The sequence below is a fragment of the Taudactylus pleione genome, unplaced genomic scaffold (genome assembly GCF_031769625.1).
Source record: "Taudactylus pleione unplaced genomic scaffold, aTauple2 ptg000129l, whole genome shotgun sequence".
Classification (NCBI taxonomy): domain Eukaryota; kingdom Metazoa; phylum Chordata; class Amphibia; order Anura; family Myobatrachidae; genus Taudactylus; species Taudactylus pleione.
Genome location: NW_028284531.1, coordinates 14,403,886 through 14,423,961, shown reverse-complemented (window position 1 = coordinate 14,423,961; position 20,076 = coordinate 14,403,886). Strand labels below are relative to the sequence as shown.

General features: G+C 44.8%; 1 protein-coding gene across 1 annotated transcript in view; it reads left to right on the top strand.

Annotated features, from left to right (window-relative positions):
• IQGAP1 (IQ motif containing GTPase activating protein 1) overlaps positions 1 to 20,076 on the top strand; it is a 178,705-nt gene that overhangs the window by 107,798 nt on the left and 50,831 nt on the right. Inside the window, exons 10-15 of the mRNA XM_088472861.1 lie at positions 366 to 529; positions 4,778 to 4,862; positions 5,784 to 5,947; positions 7,438 to 7,598; positions 9,341 to 9,465; positions 11,532 to 11,695. Coding sequence (XP_088328987.1) covers positions 366 to 529; positions 4,778 to 4,862; positions 5,784 to 5,947; positions 7,438 to 7,598; positions 9,341 to 9,465; positions 11,532 to 11,695 — 863 coding nt within the window. The remainder of the gene's footprint in view (positions 1 to 365; positions 530 to 4,777; positions 4,863 to 5,783; positions 5,948 to 7,437; positions 7,599 to 9,340; positions 9,466 to 11,531; positions 11,696 to 20,076) is intronic.

Genomic DNA, 20,076 nt, shown 5'->3' with positions numbered 1-20,076 from the left:
GCTTGTGACTATAGAATGGAATAATTACTCGCTTCTTTCTGTCCTGTACAAAAAATAAAACGGCAGCTTTCTATTTTTACTATAGTAAAACATACAATATGTCTTCCAAAAATATCTGCAGTAGAAGATTTTAATACTTTGTTCTCTGCAAGGATCTATAGTCATCTACAACACCCTTCCATGCAGTTTTCTTCAATAGCCATCCATACAGAGAGCCTGGTGTGACATAGTCTCTTTGGAAGATATTCTCCGACTTCTCCCTGAATGTTTTGCTAGGGGCAATATAAACATTGTATTTGGTTTGTTCCTCCTCTACATTTCAATATTCTTTATTTTATACATTTTTTTTTTTTTTATCTGCTTAGTACAAGCGGGTATAGAAAGGGTTGACCAGGCCCTGGACAGTGGAAGCCCCCCAGTGTTGTTTGAAGCTCTGAGCAACCAAGCACTTGGATTGAGAGCATTACAAAGAGATAATTCTGAATGGTATTACAATCAGCTACAGAGTGATAAGCAGCAGAAAGCAGAGGTGAGTGGTTTATTGAATTACACAGTGAGGGGTGTGGTGGATGTGTCTACCTAGGTGACAGCTAGTTTATCTTTGTACATTTGCTAACCATTCGGGAGGTCTGTTGGAGAAATCTACTTTGTCCACTATTTACTGCTACAATTTTGGCCCAGATAAAGAGCAGAAAATGGGAATAAGTGTTATTAGTGACTTCCGATTGAAGCCCTGAACAGCCGTTGGGAGTGGGTGAAGGTGCCTTATTACTAGGGAGATTAAATAAGATGTTCATACTTGTGTTTACTAGTCCCTAAAGTCTATCTTTCCTACTTATTATTGTCTGTATGTGAAACATGATTTCAAGTGATTTTATTAGGTAAACTGCAGATTGTCCAACCATGTATTTACTATGTTGAAACCGGATTAGGTTCACTTAAGCAATACGTTTGTTGTGTTTGTACATAAATATAGTGTTTGTCTGTAATATATATTTGAACACAAACAACAAGGGAACACTGAGAGGTATATTTACTAAAGTGCAGGTTTTTAGAAGTGGAGATGTTGCCCATAGCAACCAATGAGATTCTAGCTATGATCTTCTAGAAGGTGCAAGATAAATAAGTAGAATCTGGTTGCTATGGGCAACACCTCCACTTCTAAAAACCTGCACTAATAGTGTAGTATAATTGACACGTTGGATGAGTGATAGTTTGTATACAAATGTAATGGGCTTATCCCTGTTGGTGATGGAGAGATTTCCCAACGCACAAGTTCTCAGTCACAGTTCAGACATCTTATGCCACAAAGATAGATAAAAAGGCCAGAAGACCTCTTATGAATATTATATAGTGACAAATGTATTACATTATAAATTAGTAGATAAGGAGATGCGCTCATGTGGTTATCTGAAATGTAATATATCAGCCATGATCTGATTCACACACTCCCGTGTCCATAACCTGGAAATGACGCCACAAGGACTTGATGATGAGCATACTCCTCTCCTATGGGTAGTAACAACAAGCAAGAGGTCACTCCTAATGTTTTGTCATGGGTGTCAAATAAATTTAGCAGTTCCAGTTGGTCTCTCTAAAAGAGGCAAAGCTGGGGATTTTGGTTATAATATACTTTGACCTGTTCCTGTCTAAATCTTTCCTAAATTATATAAGATCTCGCACTACTGCTGTCCCTCTGCACAATGTACCTGTACAGACATGGCTGCTTACTGTTCGTATGTACATACCTGAATAATGGGTACCATATACCCTGGATAAGCAGATATGATATAAATACAGTTGAACGTTCATAATAAACATTCATAATAAACAGTAAAGCTGGCTATACACCATACCAACTTTACTCCAACCATCCAACTAGTTGGTTGGTTGGAATTAAAATCCAGTAATGTATGGGTGCAAATGACAATCAGCCATTTGCTCCCAAACACCGGAAAACTGATGAAAGCTGCTGTTCAGACAAATTTTTGAAATAAATCAGATGTAACCAGCTTGCCTAAATGACCTTTTTGGTGTTTTCTGGTGTTTGGGAATCATTTGCTCCCATGCATTACCGGATTTTCAAACAACCAACTAGTTGGATGGTTATAGGAAAGTTGATGCGTTTTTTTTACGGGATCCCGGCATGCTGACTACATCCCACAGTAATAAAGTAGATGTCTACAAACTCACAGTCCCTAATATAAATGTCCAAAATAATTCTGGTCCAATAATTTCAGTACAAATAAGGCATCAGAGACATTAGTCATAGTGTGTTGGCTTTCAGTCTTCCTGATGTGACTTCACTGCATATATGACTGAATGATGTTGCTATAATGCAGTGGTCGCCAACCCGTAGCTTGCGAGCAACCGGTAGCTTGCGAGCAACCGGTAGCTTGCTGTCTCAATTTTGGTAGTTCACCTAACTGCCTTACTGCCAAGTCAATTAGGAGGAAGTGACCTCTGACGTGTGCCCCCCTGTGGCATCGACGCCATGGGTGGAGCCACAGGGAAGCACGTCAGATTGCTGCAGCCTCTACAGCAATCACCTTACGTGCTTTTCCGTGGTTCCTCCCACGGCATCTACGCTACAGCGGATCGAGTGACTCCCGCTCCTCTACTAAATTTTATTTCCGAACTACAACAATATCACTGTAATAATGAAATGCATTGTTGTTTTCTATGAAACATATTTTTTTTCATTAAAATTGTACTTCAATTGTTCGGTTATTAGCCAGATTTATTTATTTTTTTCTACAATTTTAGTAGCTCTTCAGGAGGTTTCATTTTTCTAAAGTAGCTCACACGACAATTAATGTTGGCGACCACTGCTATAATGTGTGCAGTGCTTTGTGCTCTATCCTCTGAGCCTGTGAATCACAATTATGACCCAAAGTCATTCTCTGTCAGGTGTATCCATGTGCGGAGAAAAACACTATTTAAGTTTAGTTGTGAACACTGTTTTTGCAGCCGCCATTTGATTAAGAAGACGTTTGATGGCTCAGTCACTAGTACGTAATGCTGTTTTATCAGCAGTGTGGATAATAATGGATTGCAGTGTTCGCTTTTGCATGTGTTGATCTGCAGCTATTCAGCGTGTGTGCCCTGAATACATCAATCCGAGCATGCCATTTCTCTCATATTCTGTAAAGGTGTGGGTCTGTCTTCATGCCTGCAAACACATGTATGGCTCTTGTATGCGCAGAGAGATTTATAAATAGACACGCTGTACAAAAGGCACTCTGTATTTCGGGCTGGAATCTGGGTGTGTGTTTTTGAAGCGAGTGAATGAAACTTTTTTTTTTGTAATCTGTTAACTCCTTAACCAAAAGTTATTTCCACAAATCTGCTTGTAGGTAATTCTATTCTTGTATGATGTCATTGTCTGTATTATTTTTAGCTTATTTTGGTTTTTGATATATCAAGGATTTAAATAATTTTCAATGTTAAATGGTGAGTATGTGCCCATCAGTGTTTGCTTTTACATAGCACTATGTAATAATATATATTCACATTTGGTCATTAATTTTTCTGTTGTAAAAGTAAGTCATACATTGTACTTGTTGCTGGAATAAGACTAGGGTTACTAAATATACGCCTTCCTTGTTTTTATTGCATGGATAAAGATACATTATTTTGGTCCAACTTCTCTCATGAATGTTTATCAAGCAAATATCAGGATGGAGTAAAATAGACGATCTAGCTGAGAACTTTGATGTTCCAATAATCTGTGAGTGATGTGAGGCCGTAAGAAAGTAATTACGTAAATCTACTCAATTGGTTCCCTGTAGAAGCTAGAGAATTCATCTGCCGTGCAATGCAATATTTGTGCAGGTTAATAATGTTTCGGGCATATTTTGATTCTTTAATGCAATACATGGCTTGGATTTATTTTTGTCTGATGGAAAGTTAGTTCAGCAACCATAGCGGCATTACATATCACATAGGGTGATGCCTACCATGGCATCAGTAGTTCTCACAGGTCTGCTGAATGTATGTGAAGATGGAATATCAGTTGGTGAATACATTGGTGACAACTCTTCTACAGATACTGGTGCTGAGAACGAGGTAGTGTCCACAGCAACCAATCACTTTCTTACTGATTTCTATCTAATTCTGTGCAGAAAATAGAAGCAAAGGTCTGGTTGGTTGATGAGGGCAGCACCTCTTCCTGTACACAACTACTTGTAGAACACTTCTTTACATTTTTTAAGTGATCTAAGCACATCTATATATTAAATATATACATATAAGTAAATTTATATCTGTAGTTTTTAACTGCTATATCATTCCTTAATTCACCCTTTTCAATAACTTCTTCATGTAATAATGAACTTGTTTGTTTCAGAACCAATTTTGTGATAGACTGATACTGATGTGTCCTCACACTATATTACTGCAGTCGCGCCAAACAACCCTTCTCGGCCTGCCAGATGCCGTCTGACTCGGCGTGTGTGGAGTGTCTCTTTCTTAGACTTAAACGGATTCGACAAATGTCTTCCTGAGACTGCACTGATAAATGTGATATGGTGGCTCCCTCGCTACGCATGACGTATTGAGGCTAGGTGTTTGAGTACACATCTGTATACTTACCTTATAGCTGCCCATAGGTGCTATGCGTTTTGAAATTTCTAGTAGCTGTACTACTTATATTGGACTGAATCTACTAAAATGTATTGGTGGTGTAGCTGTATGGTTACTGTTGTTGCTACTATTAAGGTGCTTTATATTGTTGTCATCTCTTGGCCATTGAATGAGTGTTCTGAATTCTCCACAGGCGGGCATGAGGGGACCCTTGCAGAAGGAGGAGTTACAGGCTGGAGTCGATTCTGCCAATGTCTTAGCTCAGCAGTTGCAAAGACGTAAGTAGCCTTGGAACAGAGTTTTTTATTTCATTATGCGGTGGCTCTAGGTAAAGGCAGTAATGAGTCAGTCTCATGGATGAACCTGTTTCTATAGATCGCTCTCATGGCACAGGCCCCGGTGTGCTGCTCTCTGCTCCACATTAGCAGTAGGAGGAAACAATGAATTCCTGTTCTATCAGTGGAACTATCTACATTACCTCTTATCTAGAAGGGGCCAGCTATTACTGTGTTAACCGCTGCTGTGAGTGAAAACAATGCAGGTTGTTCACTGCTCACATAGTGGGATGTAATAACATCTGTTAAAACACCACAATAGATGAACATCAAACGCTTGTGCGAGCAAGGGGTATTGGAGAGATCAATTTTATAACTGTGAATCCAAACCCAGAACCAGTAGTCTGTATTTACAATGCAAACAAAAAACAGTCAAGTAATCCTTAATTATGACTCTAATCTCTCCAGTTACAGAATAGAACTCAAACCATGCAAATGCAATAATGTCTCTGAGCACATAGAAAATGATTTCTCTTTTTTGTTCTTTTAGCCAGTAGTTTTGTTTTTATGTAATGTGTGGGGTTACATCCACCTTATGTGCATCACCATATGCCAAACTACATAAGGTGGTTAGACTTCCATTCCAGATTTACAGGCATTTTGATTTTAATGTTGCATGTGCTCTGCCCAAGCCATGGCTGTCTTACCAGCTGAAAGTGTACGGCAGTGACTTCAGGAACAAAATTACCCTTTGGGTCTACTGTTTTTAAGAATAAATGAAATCCTCATATTGTCAATTCATAGAGCACTACCATATTTGCTAGTGACCCATCTAATATATATATATATATATATATATATATATATATATTAAAACTAACAATGACTTTCTACCTCTTCCCACTACTACTATGTCCTGTGCAGGCCTGGTTGCAGTGGTCAGGATAAATAATGCCATCAGGAAGGGGGTTGCTGAGGAGACTGTACAGGAGTTGATGAACCCAGATGCACAGCTGCCAGAGGTGCACCCATTTGCAGAAGATCTTTACCAGAGAGAGCTGAGCACATTACAGCAGCAAAGCCCAGAGGTCAGTGCAGCATTGCCATACAGCACTTCCATAAAGAACTACAAATGACATTACGCATTACATAATTTTTTGTTTTTGCTGTGTTGTCAGGCTAACTTACTGAATAAGTTGTACAGAAGAGGCAGTTTACTGCAGAGTTTCTCATAAATCACTGACTGTGCATGTTTTCCAGATTTCTTCTCACAGAAGTGAAATAATTGGTGTCACCTGTGTAATTTCTCCCAGGTGTTAGCCAGTGATTAATAGCCATTTGTTTCATTAGGAGATATGGAATATAAGGTTTCTAGGATCAGTGTACTTCAGAAACAATGATGCTGTATGCTGCGCAAATAAAAACAAACCACACAAAAATGAAGAAAATAAATGTATGAAGTGACAGAATAAGCTCATTCATTGACAAAGTTTCTCCAAAATGAGCGAAAAATTGTATTTTAAGTAAAACCTAACGATGCCATGTGGGGTGGTAAAACCAGGCTTGTTTATAAAAAAAAAAGTGGACTCTCTTACTGCAGAGGAAGTATGTGATTGTGTCAGTGCCAGAAACAATGAAATAATAAACAGGCACACACACATCTAAGCTGGCCAAATCTGTGATCATTTCCTCCCAGACACATAATACGTTTCAGCTTTTATGAAAAGTCTAACTTTAGTCCTTTGGGATGGACTTATGATTTGCTAAACGTGGCATTGAACAAACAAAACCAAAGTCTGTGCTTGAATGTGAAATAAAAGGGGAGAAGGCGGGACTTCCTGTACCTAACAACCAACTGAGAGTCTGGACACGCTCCTCACCAAAGTGCTGCCTGGCTGACCCTGTCTCCATAGGATGCTCACTGTAATAGTTTGTAAATGTTTTATTATAGTATAGTTTAATGGGCTGTCAAACATACCACATTATATAGAGGGAGAAACAGCCAGACAATAGCTTGGATAATAGGCAGAATAAAGTCCTGCACCCTCCACTGATATTTTGCCTTCCTGCCTGTGCTTGGTAAGATGGATAGAGGGAAGGATAGAGACACCGATAATGATTAACTATTAAGGCTATGGGGAAGGAGGAAATTTATAATGAGACTTACTCTTTCAGGTCACATGTGCAATCATAGGTCCACCAATATGCTCTCATTTCCTTATATAGACATTTTATGGGTTTTATGAAAGAATTACCACCATAATGATGTTTTCCGAATTTCTTGAGGGCCAAACATATGGGGGCTCTCAGCTGGGGACATCACTGTACAACCCACCCGGTAGGCTTGGAGCTGGGAGATAAGAACAAGGGTGATTAGACTGGATAATAAATAATATGCATATAAAATGTCTACTGCAATGCTGAAGAAACACGTTAAAGACACATATATTTTAGCAGTTTAGCTTTCTCACTTTCATAAACTTTATGTAATCTTTCTAATTCATTTTTAATATCTTCATTCTTGGTAACATATAGCCCACTTAGCGAATAGTTGTTTTGACATCTTTTTCTCTTACAGGGGAACCTCAATCACTCTGAGCTCTCAGTAGCTGTAGAAATGTTGTCATCCGTGGCTCTAATTAACAGGGCTATAGATACAGGCGATGTAAATACCATCTGTAGACAGCTGACCAACCCAGTCACAGGCTTGATGGATGTGGAGCATGAGAACATTCAGAGGTCTGTATGAGACTGGGGTGACTTTAGATGTCACTATTTATTTCTTGGGAGAGTCACTGAAATGCAATTATTCCATTTGTAGATTGGAGTTTGTTCTGTCCTTGCCAGACGTCGCTCTGGAAGCGTGTGCAGTTTGACAGACAACTTCTTCTACTTTTATAATGAGCCAAATTTCAACAATGTTGTATTTATCATAGGATTAAAGAATGCACAGATGTGTCGTCCTACACTACTGCTGCAGTAGCATCAAACAGCCCCTCCTGGCACGCCAGGTCCCATGCTGCCGAGCATCTTTTTTTTGCTGGAAAATTCATCTTCGTCGCAATGTGGTGGGACTAGGATGCACTATAAGACTGTAGTGATTAATTTGATATGCGACACTTGTATATATCACTCGTGCCAGGCGTATCACGGCACATGGGGTATTGATGCTAGGTGTATGACAGCACATCTTTATGTGAGTGAAACATTGATGCTACCAGAGGGGAGAATTTACAAAATGCTGTTCCTTCATCACACTTAGTGAAACGGGAAATTTCCTTCTTACTCCCAGAATGTCCTTGTGTTGCTTTTAGTGAAAGCCTTGATTGGACGAACTCCCAAAATTGTGTGAAATAGGAGTCTGACCACTAGATGGAGCTCACACAAGAAATAAATAATACTGAAGGCATGACCTCTGTACTAGAGTAGTAAGTTCTGGTCAAATATTGCATGTGGGAGGGCGTGGTTACACCTCTCCTGCATTCCGGGGCCCCTACATAGGCCCAGGCAATTTGTACCCACTCCCCCTAAGCCTCTTGAGTGCCCCCACCTCTCCCATATTGATGCCATGCCCCTTTCCTGGCTGGCTTTCTTTTGAATGCAGAAATTCAACAGACACACATGGCCTGATTCAGAGTGTAATTCTGTCGTCTTAAGGTGCGTACACACTAGGCGATCAGGAAAGACAGTACGATTACGACATCGTAATCGTGCCGTCGTTCCTGATCCCCTGTAGTGTCTGCACTGAATGATCAGTCGTTCAGTGCAGGCACTGTCCATCATTCCCGAACATGCCAATCTGTCGTTATCGTCGGATTGTGCTGCATGTTCAGAAGATGGACAATGTCTGAAACGACCAGCGGGAGTGCGCATCGCTGGTCGTTTCCGACATAGAAGTGCACGATTTGTGCACGATTACTGAGCGACTGCACGATTACGATGTCGTAATCGTGCAGTCGCTCAGTAATATCGCCCAGTGTATACCCACCATTACAGGTCTCGTAATTCTGTTAGCAGACTGCGCATGCATCGGGGTGCTGCAAATGTAATGTAGGGTAACTACAGGCGATTCATGTACGTACAGATCTCGTTTAATCAGTACATGTGCGGCTCCAAAATAAGTACCGTTATGGGAATGACCTGGAAGTGAATCCTATTTGTTTGTGCTGTTGTCTGGTGTCATTGACCACCTAAGCGCGCTGACAAATTGGAAACCAATCCTGGCGTTCCATTGTAGTGCCATGATCAGTCTGTGTAGGTTCAGCAGTAGAAAAGATATAGCAATAGATTTTTGTGCAGGCTCCTTTCTATATAAAATAATAAACATAAATGTAAGTTGTAAATAAAAATATAATTTATTCACGGTTTTAATGGCAGACATTTTAAGGAAGCCCATCCAAATTATATGATATGCTAGGCTAGAGATGCAGATATCATTTATTTTGTGTACAGAGGTGTACTGATTCATTTTGTTCCCACAGATACGTTGATGAATTGATAAAAATGAAACAACAGGCCCGCGAAGAAGGGAATAAGTTTATCACATGGAATGACATCCAGGGATGCGTGAATCATGTCAATAACACAGTACATGAGGAACATGCCAGTATGTACTTATTTGAATTAATGTTGCCAGCTTCCTGGCTGTCCTGGTGCAGTAGAATAGCTGCTTGGATATTTCACGATTCTGGCTAGTTATTCAGATGAATCCAGCAGCATTACAGTTCTTCCTAGCTAAGAAACTGGAAAAGGTCAGATATTACATTGTCAGCGGATGGAGCAAGTGGGAAGGGTTTATGCTTTGGGATATTAAGAATTTTCTTTTGTGTTGGTAGTCCTTTGTAGTAGTCTGAATTATCTTGTACATTTACCCTGTGATGCCAGGGTCTATCTGCACAGTACTAGATATTCTTTAAGTAACTTTGCCTTCAATCAGTCCATATTTAACTGTTTTAAGTTTTTATTAATAAAATGACTTGCACAGTGAGAAAATTGCCACCCCTGGATCTACGTGGCCTTTATACAGATTCAGTCCTATGTCTGTGTGACGTGGTGCTCTAGTCCATGAAAAAAAATCCTATTCACTTAGTGCAGATGTTCTAAGTGCTGAACTCTTCATGCAGATAAATCCACCTGTTATCAGCATAAATAAGATGCTTGGCTACTGAAACAAAACCTATCTTTAAGAAAACTGGTATATTATCCCAAACTGATACAGCTTGTCAGTGTCACACAATTTGTTACTGATCTGCTACAGTACTATGCGGGGTTCATGTAGAGTTGGACTTAAACTGTGTCCTTAAAAATAAGAAATTTGCATTATTTTCAGAGATGCGGGTATCTTAAATTACCTGAGATTGTGCATATTATGCAGATAACAGAACATATGCTCTTAGCACACCTTATGCTAGCAGCCTATCACTTCAGTGCATTGCAGTGGAGTTTCGCTATGGCCTGACCATGAGTTGCTATAAAACCTGGTGTAGTTAGTAGAAGGATGGCAGCTGGACTGGGTGTCTTACTTAGAAGTAACAATTAAGACATTGAACATATAGACACCATAATGCTGACCGGTACAATATGTAGATAACCAAAAGGTCAAAATGGGCTGGGTTTGGGGTACGGGATCCCAACTGTCAGACTAAAGACAGCGGCAACCCGACCGTCAAAATCCCAAGGACTTTGGTAAGTATTTTAACACAAATCTCAACCCTTACCCTAAGGCACCACTCCTGCAGCCTAACTCTAACTGCCCCATACTGCAACCTATCCCTAATACTTACCCTGGGAAATTGTTGTTATTGTGATCATCTGTATTCTCATGATTGGCATCCTGACTATATGCCATGGACTATATGTCATCAAGCAATATGTAGACAGTCAAAATGTTGACATTGACATAATTTAGTCAATATATAGACAGGTTGAAATGTCGACAAGTCATAAGGTTAACACCAACATATCGACAGGGTTAAAATGTTTACAGTCATAATGTAGTCAATAAAAATGTAGATACAATTAAAATGGTGGAGGTTGGGGGCTGGTTATGGATTTGAGGGGCCCCCATAGATTTTTCTTCTCAAATGTAACCATTTATGGTCATATAGACATATATGAGACGTTGAGGCCCAGTACAGGATCTCTTCCCTCCAAAGTGCATTGATTTGCAGAGCAAGAAGACTGGTATATTCAGCAGCATAAAGCAGAAGTTTGCGTTGGCTAATGGGAGAACTAGGTGCAGCTTGTGCATCCTTTTCCAAATATAGAGCAAACACACCTAGTCTAGCAGAGAAGTGTTTCTGCTTTCAGAACAAAATTACAATAGATTATAAAATATTAGATTGCATTTTGAAAAATTATGCATACTGTAGCACTTTGCACCCAGTAAAACTACTTCAATGTTACACCATGCTCATCTTAGGCAAATTTTGGCACCAGGCCTCAATTACATATTTGTAGCAATAAGGTCTAAAACAGCCTGATTGGTTGCCATAGTCACATGTACATGGGCATCTTTGAACAGTAATTTATGAGCCTTCAAATTAGGATGGTAAATCTCTGATCATTTTAAAATGTAAAATTGGTACCGACAGCCACTGGCAAATGTTTATTTACATATACTGTATGTATAACTAACTCTGGGATCAAACTCTTCTCTCGTGCCTGTTCTAGGGATATTGGCGATTGGGCACATTAATGAAGCTTTGGATGAAGGTGATGCCAGTAAGACCTTGCAGGCCTTACAGCTGCCAGCAGCAAAGTTGGAAGGAGTAGAACCCAGTGTGGCTCAGCATTACCAGGATACTCTGGTCCGGGCAAAAAGAGAAAAGGCTCAGGTGAGCGTGTGCTCTAGAACATTATATGGGAAGCAGAGTATTTACTATGGAGTCTGATAAATGGTATTTGTCTTTACTTAAAAATGTTTTATACACCTATTGCATTGAAAGGTGTGTTATTTGGTCTAGTACAGGCACTTCTCAGCTTATTCATTTTAAGTAAACACACCCACCCATTGTCCCATTATAGGGATCTCGCTAAGCCGGCTTCAGAATGGATGGCCCATGCACAATTAGACAACAAGTACATCCCCAGGGTCGTAGCTAGGGTGGTGCAGTCTGTGCCACTGCACAGAGCGCAACAGCGCTGAGGGCGGAACATAGGCTGCCCACCACTGACCTCATTCTATCCTCTGGAATCTGGCGCCGGGTGGCCGCGGCGCCTAGCACTGAGGAGTCGGACAGCTGTAGCCTCCCCGCCTCCTTATGACAGACACAGCGTACCTCAGTCCCGGCAACCTATTGGGACGGCAGAGACGACATGACGTCTCCCCGCCGAAGGCTCCCACAGATCAGTGAGGAGCTGCTCATGTCTGTTGTCGGGTAGGGCTGGATGGCAGAGAGTGGCGCGGTGCTGTGGCGCTGTGTGTTTAGAGTCCGAGTGTAGACACTGGATGACAGGACTGATGACCTGCCAGGTGAGGTCCGGTCCAGTGTTTTAGACACAGACTGGGGCGGCGGTATCCAAGAGCAGTGGCCAGCAGCCTGCCCCGGCCATTACCACTCCTAGGCTGGGCTGTGCTGCTGATTAAAGATTATATGGTGATAGAAATTCAGAGATGTTAGTTGCATGCATTTGCAAATCCATGGGAAGCTGCTAGGCCACGTCATGGCTTCTCTGTTACTAGCAGTCCCTGCTCCACGGACTTGAACCCCTTAGTGTTAGGGACTGCTAGTAACAGAGAAGCCTTGACATTGCCTAGCAGCTTCCCATGGATTTGCAAATGCATTCAACTAATATCTCTGAATTTCTATCACCATATAGTCTTCATGTATTGTTGCAGGTGCAATTCAGTGTGCTGAGGAACAATAGGGTGTTAAACCCCCCCCCCCCCCCACACACACACACACACACCTTTTTTTCTACTTGGTATGACCCCTCCCTGTCATGCAGGTGAAGAGTAGTGCCAGATTGATTTGAGCAGCTGCTATTTTCTGTTTGTTTAAAGAATATATATATAATGTCAATGTATGCTGGCACTCCACAACGTAAAGGAGGTACTTGCCCTGGTGCCCTCCGGAGGTATTGGTACCTAAAGTATAGATGAAGTAAACAGCTGCACTCACGGGACTCCCAATAATGACTTCTGGACACAACAGTGTAGTTCAACGTTTCAGTCTTGGTAGACCTTTATCAAGAACGTTCTTGATAAAAGTCTACCAAGAGACTGAAACGTTGAACTACACTGTTGTGTCAAGAAGTAGTTATTGGGAGTCCCGTGAGTGCCGCTGTTTACTTCACACACACACATATATATATATATATATATATATATATATATATATATATATTTGAGTGGGGGGGCACCAATGAACTTTATCGCACTGGGCATCAAAATGTCTAGTTACGGCTCTGCATATCCCTATATCAGTACAACACCTTCTGCTCCCGTTACTGATGGTGAGGGTCTCCGCTGTAACACTTATGATGTTGAGACAATAGTGTCAGTGTGATGTTAGGAGCAGTAGGCAGGACTTAGGTAGGACTATGCTTGCAGCCTTCTCATACACAGTAAGCCTTTACTTTCCCAAATAAATTATATCTATACCCAAGAACTAAACTTTCACATAAAGGGCCTGATTCAGAGGTGGATTTCAGTGTCGATGCCGCACACAGTTTTAAGATGTAAGTCTGCAAATTCGTCCGAATTGCACTGCACATACATCCCATGCAAAACGATTTTGGACACACAGGCTGCAGATTTCTGTGGGCGTTCCAGGGAAGTAACCTGAAAGTGGCTAGCCAGATGCGGGCGTAATGCTGACAGCCACTGCATCTAGCGCTGACTCAGCGCGCCATGTTCAGATGGAGAAATTACACCTGCCATAGGGTTGGTGCAAGCTCTGATGGTGCGTCTAAAGATTCACCTTTTACGGATTAGCTCCGCTGCAGGTGGGCGTCTCAGTATGTTCAGAATCAGTTGCGGTCTTATCATAAAGACGTGACTGTGGCAAAAGACACAACCTCGTCTGCATCCATCTCAGAATCAGCCCCAAAATGAGGGCAAAAACGCACAAGACAACTTATCCGCAGTGGCTTATTGTAGTATGCAGTGTGTCCTGTATAATGTATGTACTGTTTTTTTGTAGCTTTTGCATTACTGTATTAAACCCTTTAGGTAATACACAAAGGGCGGGATGCATGATGCATCGCACTCGCGATGCATTCTGCCAGTCATCACATGCATGCCTGGCGTTGGTAATGCCGGTATGCATGAAGATCCCCGCAAAGGACCGCTCTGATATAAGCGGCCCTTTGCGATGGAGGGACTTCCGGGTCTATGACCCAGAAGCCCCTCCGGCGTCCTTCTGCGCATGCGATTGGATCCCTCTATACGCACTCTGTGGAAAGAAGCCCATAGGCTTCTATGGGTAATGCCGTCAGGAAGATGGCTTTACCCACCGCAATGAAGTCCCGGAGTGCATATGAGCAATGTGGTCAGACCCGCATTTTCGGGGTTTGACCGCATTTCTCCCCTTCCTGCATCTCTCCCTGTACATAAGTTACTGAAAATTAAAAATGATGTATATGGATATTTTTTAGTGTACAATGCAGTGAAAAGTGCACATAAAATCAGTGTCTCAATTTTCTATACATTTAAAGTTATTGAATAAAGGTCCCTATTTATCAACGATATTAAAAGCCAGTGAAACTTTTAGTTTAGTATCACTGTGATACTCAAGGTTCCACAAAGTCCAGCGAAGTCCTCGGCGATGTCCTCCGCTGGGCTGCTGGCTGCCTACACTGCCAGCGACGGGGCTCTGGTGTTATGCGCATGCGAGACGGTCCCTTTGCGCATGTCTATGACACAGGGACCCAGCAGTGCCTGGAAGGCTTCGCTGAAGCCGAAAAGGCACTGCCGGGTCTCCATTGCCGGCAATGGGGCTCGCATCACTCTCGCCATCTAAAAGATGGTGAGAGCGATGCTTGACAAATAGCGGTAATCTGGGATTACCCCAGTTTGTTAAATCCAAAAACCTGGCATAACCCTTTTAGCGAGCGCTAAAGGGGTTATGTATTGTTGATAAATGGGGGCCAAAGTTTGTTTTTAGTCTCATCAATTCAGCTGTGGTGAATATTTGATATTTTGTATATTGTTTATATCAGGTCCTTCTTAACTCCTGAAATATTGTATATTGCTTGTGACTTTAGGTTGAAAGCACTGGCTATATTTTAGGTAAAGCAGATTTTCTCGATTTTACGTTTTATATACTGTGGTATTTATGAACCTTATGCAGCATTTCTTCTTATTAATATATAATACAGTGAAATTGGTTGAAGTAAAAGAAAATACAGCCCTGGCTGCGTAAATAAGAGTTAAAACTTCCAGCCACATCATGCATTGGCTCCATGGCAGGGTGTATGTGAATTTGTACAGGAACTGATTCCCAGTCCAAGCATTTCCTCCTGCTGCTGAGCTGGGCTGAAATAACTATTTCTATTCACTGAGATCAGGGGCTGCCAGACTGGGCTGCAAATCACACTGGGGCAATATTGCCTTATTTAGTCATGAGCTTTGCAACTCACTGTGCACTCACCACAGAGTCATCTAGGATATGGTTAGATGACAACCAAATTTAGTAAAACATTAATAAAACAGCAATGACTGTGTGAAACCCAACATGTCTCAGTTGGTTGGCAACTATATACTCATATGTTACATTACTCAGAGCAAATTTTTACTGTGTTTGATCACTTTGTATAATCCGCGGAAAGATGCTTTAAATCAATTTTCTACTTCAGGGTCCATAGGGTATCCACAGGATACCTTGGGTATAGGTGTGACGTCAGTCGCAGGGCACCAAAGAGTTAAGCTTTCAGCCTCCCAGGATGCACTAGGTCCCCCTCCTATACCCCGCCCCCAGGCCAAGGCACCTCAGTTTAGTTTGGTGCCCGGCCGGAGTCGGGTGCACCTGTTGGAGTGGGGGCTAGAAGAGCCCCTGAAGCTTATTCTTCATGCAGCTGTGGCTGCACAACTGGATGAACAGCATGGACAGTCAGTCCTGACGTCCATGCTGTCTTCCCTACACCCCGCCGGTACCAGAACGCCGGTACTGATCCGGGGATGCTGGTGGGCGTCTGGGGTCACAGCTAGCGGTGACCCCAGATGCTCCGGACCATGGCCGGATTCAAGGGGGACAGAGGTAAGCAGCGGGGTCCCGCGGTGGGTCCCCGCTGATCACATGGTCCTAAGTCCCCAGGCAGGGGGCTCCCTGGGGACTGGCTGCAGCGTGGAGCCAGGCGACCAACCTGCGCTTCCACTACCCCCTGGGACAGCGGACCGCAGCAGAGCGGTAGCGCTGCGGCGTCCCAGGGGTTAAATGCATGCCAGGGGAGCGCGCCTTCCCTGTCTCACAGCCGGCGCCTCCCCCGCTGCACACAGCCCTCTCTGCACTGTGCTGACTGGTCCTGTGTCAGCGCTCCTCCCCCAGGCCAGCTTCTCTCTGCTCCTCGGCGGCCATCTTCTCTGCAACGCATGGTGAACGCTGCTGGAAGTCTGGAAGGAAGCATCGTGGTCTGGGTCCCCCCGCATACCTCTCCTCCGCTGTGGCTCAGGTCTGTGTATGCAGCGCTGTGTCCTACCAGGCCCTGTGTCTGTGTAGTTGAGTGATCAGCGCTGTTAGTGCAGGAATTGTTATTTCTCTGCATTGTATGTGACTGTGCTAGCGCTGCCTGTAACTATTCTTCACTAAACTGTCAGCTTTATTACTGTCCCTGTTCTTTCTGCTAAAGCCCTTGCGGTGCGGTGCTGCAGGGTGGTCTCTCGCCTATTTAATACTTAATTGGTGAGAGAGGTCACATACGTGGTGCCATCATGTCTGAAAGTGATTTTCCCCTCCGGCTACAGTGTACCACGTGCAAAGTACCGTTAGCGGAGGGGGAGGGTAGCGCGGAGGGCCTTTGCCGGCAGTGTTGTCCATGGCGCGGCCTATTACGGTTACAGCACCGGTACAGGAGCCGCCCTGGGCTTGTTTCGCTCAGGCGTTAACAGCTTTAGTGGGCCAGTTAGCTCCGCAGCCCGCGTTTACTCCGATGGGTTTGTCCCAGCAGTCTGTGGTGTCGTCACCCATGCAGGGGTTCCCACGACAATTGGTGGTACCCCACAGTCTCCCTATTTCCCCGCACCCGGGTTCTCAGGAGCCAGCGTGGGTTAACTCCCTGACGAGTTCTTTACAGCACTTGTCGGATGTATTGCAAGGGGAGTCTGTGATGCGGCCTCATAAAAGGCCGGTGGCGTCTCTGTCCGCTCCTTATGAGGATGACGAAGGGACGTCTGATGATGGGGAGATTCTGGATCCTTACGATCAGGAACCTTTCCATACTAAGGACGCTGATGCTAAGTCCAAAGTATATATTCCTGGACTTATTCGGGCGGTCCGCACAGCCTTGGTGATTGAGGACGAAGTTCCCCCAGCGGCTAAATCTAAGTATGCCTTTTTCAAAGATGTGAAGGGCGATGCCACAGTCTTTCCTCTTTCGGGTCAGTTGGTGGACCATTTAGAGGAGGCGTGGAAACAACCTGGCAAAAGATACCAGCCGCAGAGACGCCTGGCGGTGGCTTATCCGTTCGCGGATAATTATTTTGCTAAGTGTGAATCCCCTCCACAGGTGGATTCTCACGTGACCCGTCTTGTCCGTAGTGCCACATTGCCGATGCCATCCATGTCCTCCCTTAAGGATGCTACGGACTGCAAGGTAGAAATCTGCCTGAAGTCCGCTTATTCCCTTGCAGGGGGGGCAGCACGGCCGGCTATGGCCATTTGCTGGGTTGCCAGAGCGATGGAGCGCTGGGCGGATTCATTAGAGGCTTCTTTTGAATCCGACTGTCCGGCCGAACAAGCGGAGTTGATTGGCAATCTCCGTGATTCGGCCACCTACATCAACGAGGCGGCTCTAGACATTAGTACTCTGGTGTCTAGAATTTCTTCAGCAGCGGTAGCTGCTCGTCGCACCTTGTGGCTGCGATCCTGGAAGGCGGACGCAGATCCAAGAAAGGTCTGGAAGCGTTGCCGTTTACCGGAGAAGTTCTCTTCGGTCCGGATCTGGATAAGATTGTGGCCACGCTGGCGGCAGCCAAATCTGCTTGTCTCCCGTCGGCCGCTGCTCCTTCTGGTTCTGGACCATCGTCCTTTCGGTCATCTAGGGCCCAGGGCAGGCCCAAACCACAGTCGTTTCCTCGACAGGCTGGCCCTAAGAAATCGGGCAAGTCCCGGAAACAGGCATGGAGTACCAGACGTCCGGCCCCCAAGCCAGATGACAAGCCTGCGGCCTGACGGTCCGGGTCTCCCCTTGGGGGATCCCAGGGTGGGAGGCCGCCTGCTGCAGTTCTCCCGGTGTTGGTCGTTCACTACGACAGACACTTGGGTTCTGGAGGTGGTCTCTCACGGGTACGCCCTCTCCTTCCGGCACAGACCCCCGGCTCGATTCTTCACCACGGGTCTACCATCAGACCGGAACAAGGCTACGGAGCTGCGGAAGGTATTGCACACTATGCTCCAGGCTGGAGTTATAGTGCCTGTTCCATTCTCCCAGAGGGGCCAGGGTTTCTATTCAAATCTATTTTTGGTACAGAAACCCAATGGGTCATATCGTCCGATTCTCAACCTCAAAGCACTCAACAAGTCTTTGCGGGTCCCGAAGTTTCGGATGGAGACCCTACGGTCCATCATTCTGGCGCTGGAACCTGGGGACTACATGGTGTCATTGGACATACAGGACGCTTACCTGCATGTCCCTATTCTTTTGCGCCATCAAGAGTTCTTTCTGTTTGCAACCGCAGCGACCATTTCCAGTTTCGGGCGTTACCTTTTGGCCTGGCGACAGCACCACGTGTTTCACCAAGGTGATGACGGTCATGGCGGCTTCTCTGCGGCTGCAAGGAGTCCGCATGTTGCCGTACTTGGACGACCTGTTATTGGTGACAGGATCTCCAGAGCTCCTGTTACACCACTTGGACCTGACCATTGCACTGCTGCAACGGCACGGCTGGCTAATCAACTGGCAGAAGTCCACTCTAATCCCGTCTCGGAGGATTCTGCATCTTGGAGCCTTATTGAACTCGGGACAGCAAAGGATCTTCGTGACGGAGGACAAGATCTCTGCTTTACAGTCAAGGGTGCGCAGTTGTCTGCACAGCCGCCGGGTGTCCTTACACTCGGCGATGAGGTTACTGGGCTCCATGGTGTCGGTGTTCGACATGGTGGAATACGCCCTGTTTCACTCCAGACCTCTGCAGCACCTGATCCTGTCCAAGTGGAACGGGCTGCCTCAGTCTCTGAAGTTCCAGACGATTGTGCTCACCCCGGAGGTTCGCCTGTCCCTTGCGTGGTGGTTAAAGACGACCCACCTCAACAAGGGACGTCCGTTCTGGGTTCCAAATTGGGTCCTGTTGACAACGGACGCCAGTCTTCGGGGCTGGGGAGCAGTTTCGGGTCCACACTTGTTCCAGGGCAGGTGGACGCCGACAGAAGCGGAGCTTCCAATAAATATCTTGGAACTCCGTGCGGTCTTCAATGCTCTCCTGCAGGCACAGCGGTTTCTCCAGGGTCACCCGGTGCAGGTCCAGTCGGACAATGCTACCACCGTGGCCTACATAAACAGGCAAGGAGGAACTCGCAGTCGGGAGGCTCTCGTAGAGGTCTCTCGGATCCTGGTTTGGGCGGAGCGCAATCTTCCGGCCATATCAGCGGTCTTCATCCCGGGAGTGCTAAATTGGCAGGCGGACTTTCTAAGTCGCCAGGACGTTCATCCAGGGGAATGGTCCCTGCACCCGGACGTTTTTCAACTACTGGTGGACAGGTGGGGTCTTCCAGAAATCGACCTCATGGCGTCCCGGCACAACAACAAGTTGCCGGTGTACGGGTCTCGCACAAGAGACGAAGGGGCGTCTCTGGTGGATGCTCTGTCCGTCCGGTGGACGTTCAGGTTCACATACCTGTTCCCTCCGGTCTCCCTTCTTCCACGGGTAGTCCGGAAATTCAAACAGGAAGGAGGGATGCTCCTGTTGATAGCTCCCGCGTGGCCCAGACGGCACTGGTTCTCAGACCTTCAGGGTCTGTCCGTGGACAGTCCTCTGCGGTTGCCGCTACGACCGGACATTCTGTCTCAGGGTCCTTGTCTTCACCCGGACCTGACTCGGCTGTCTTTGGCGGCGTGGCTA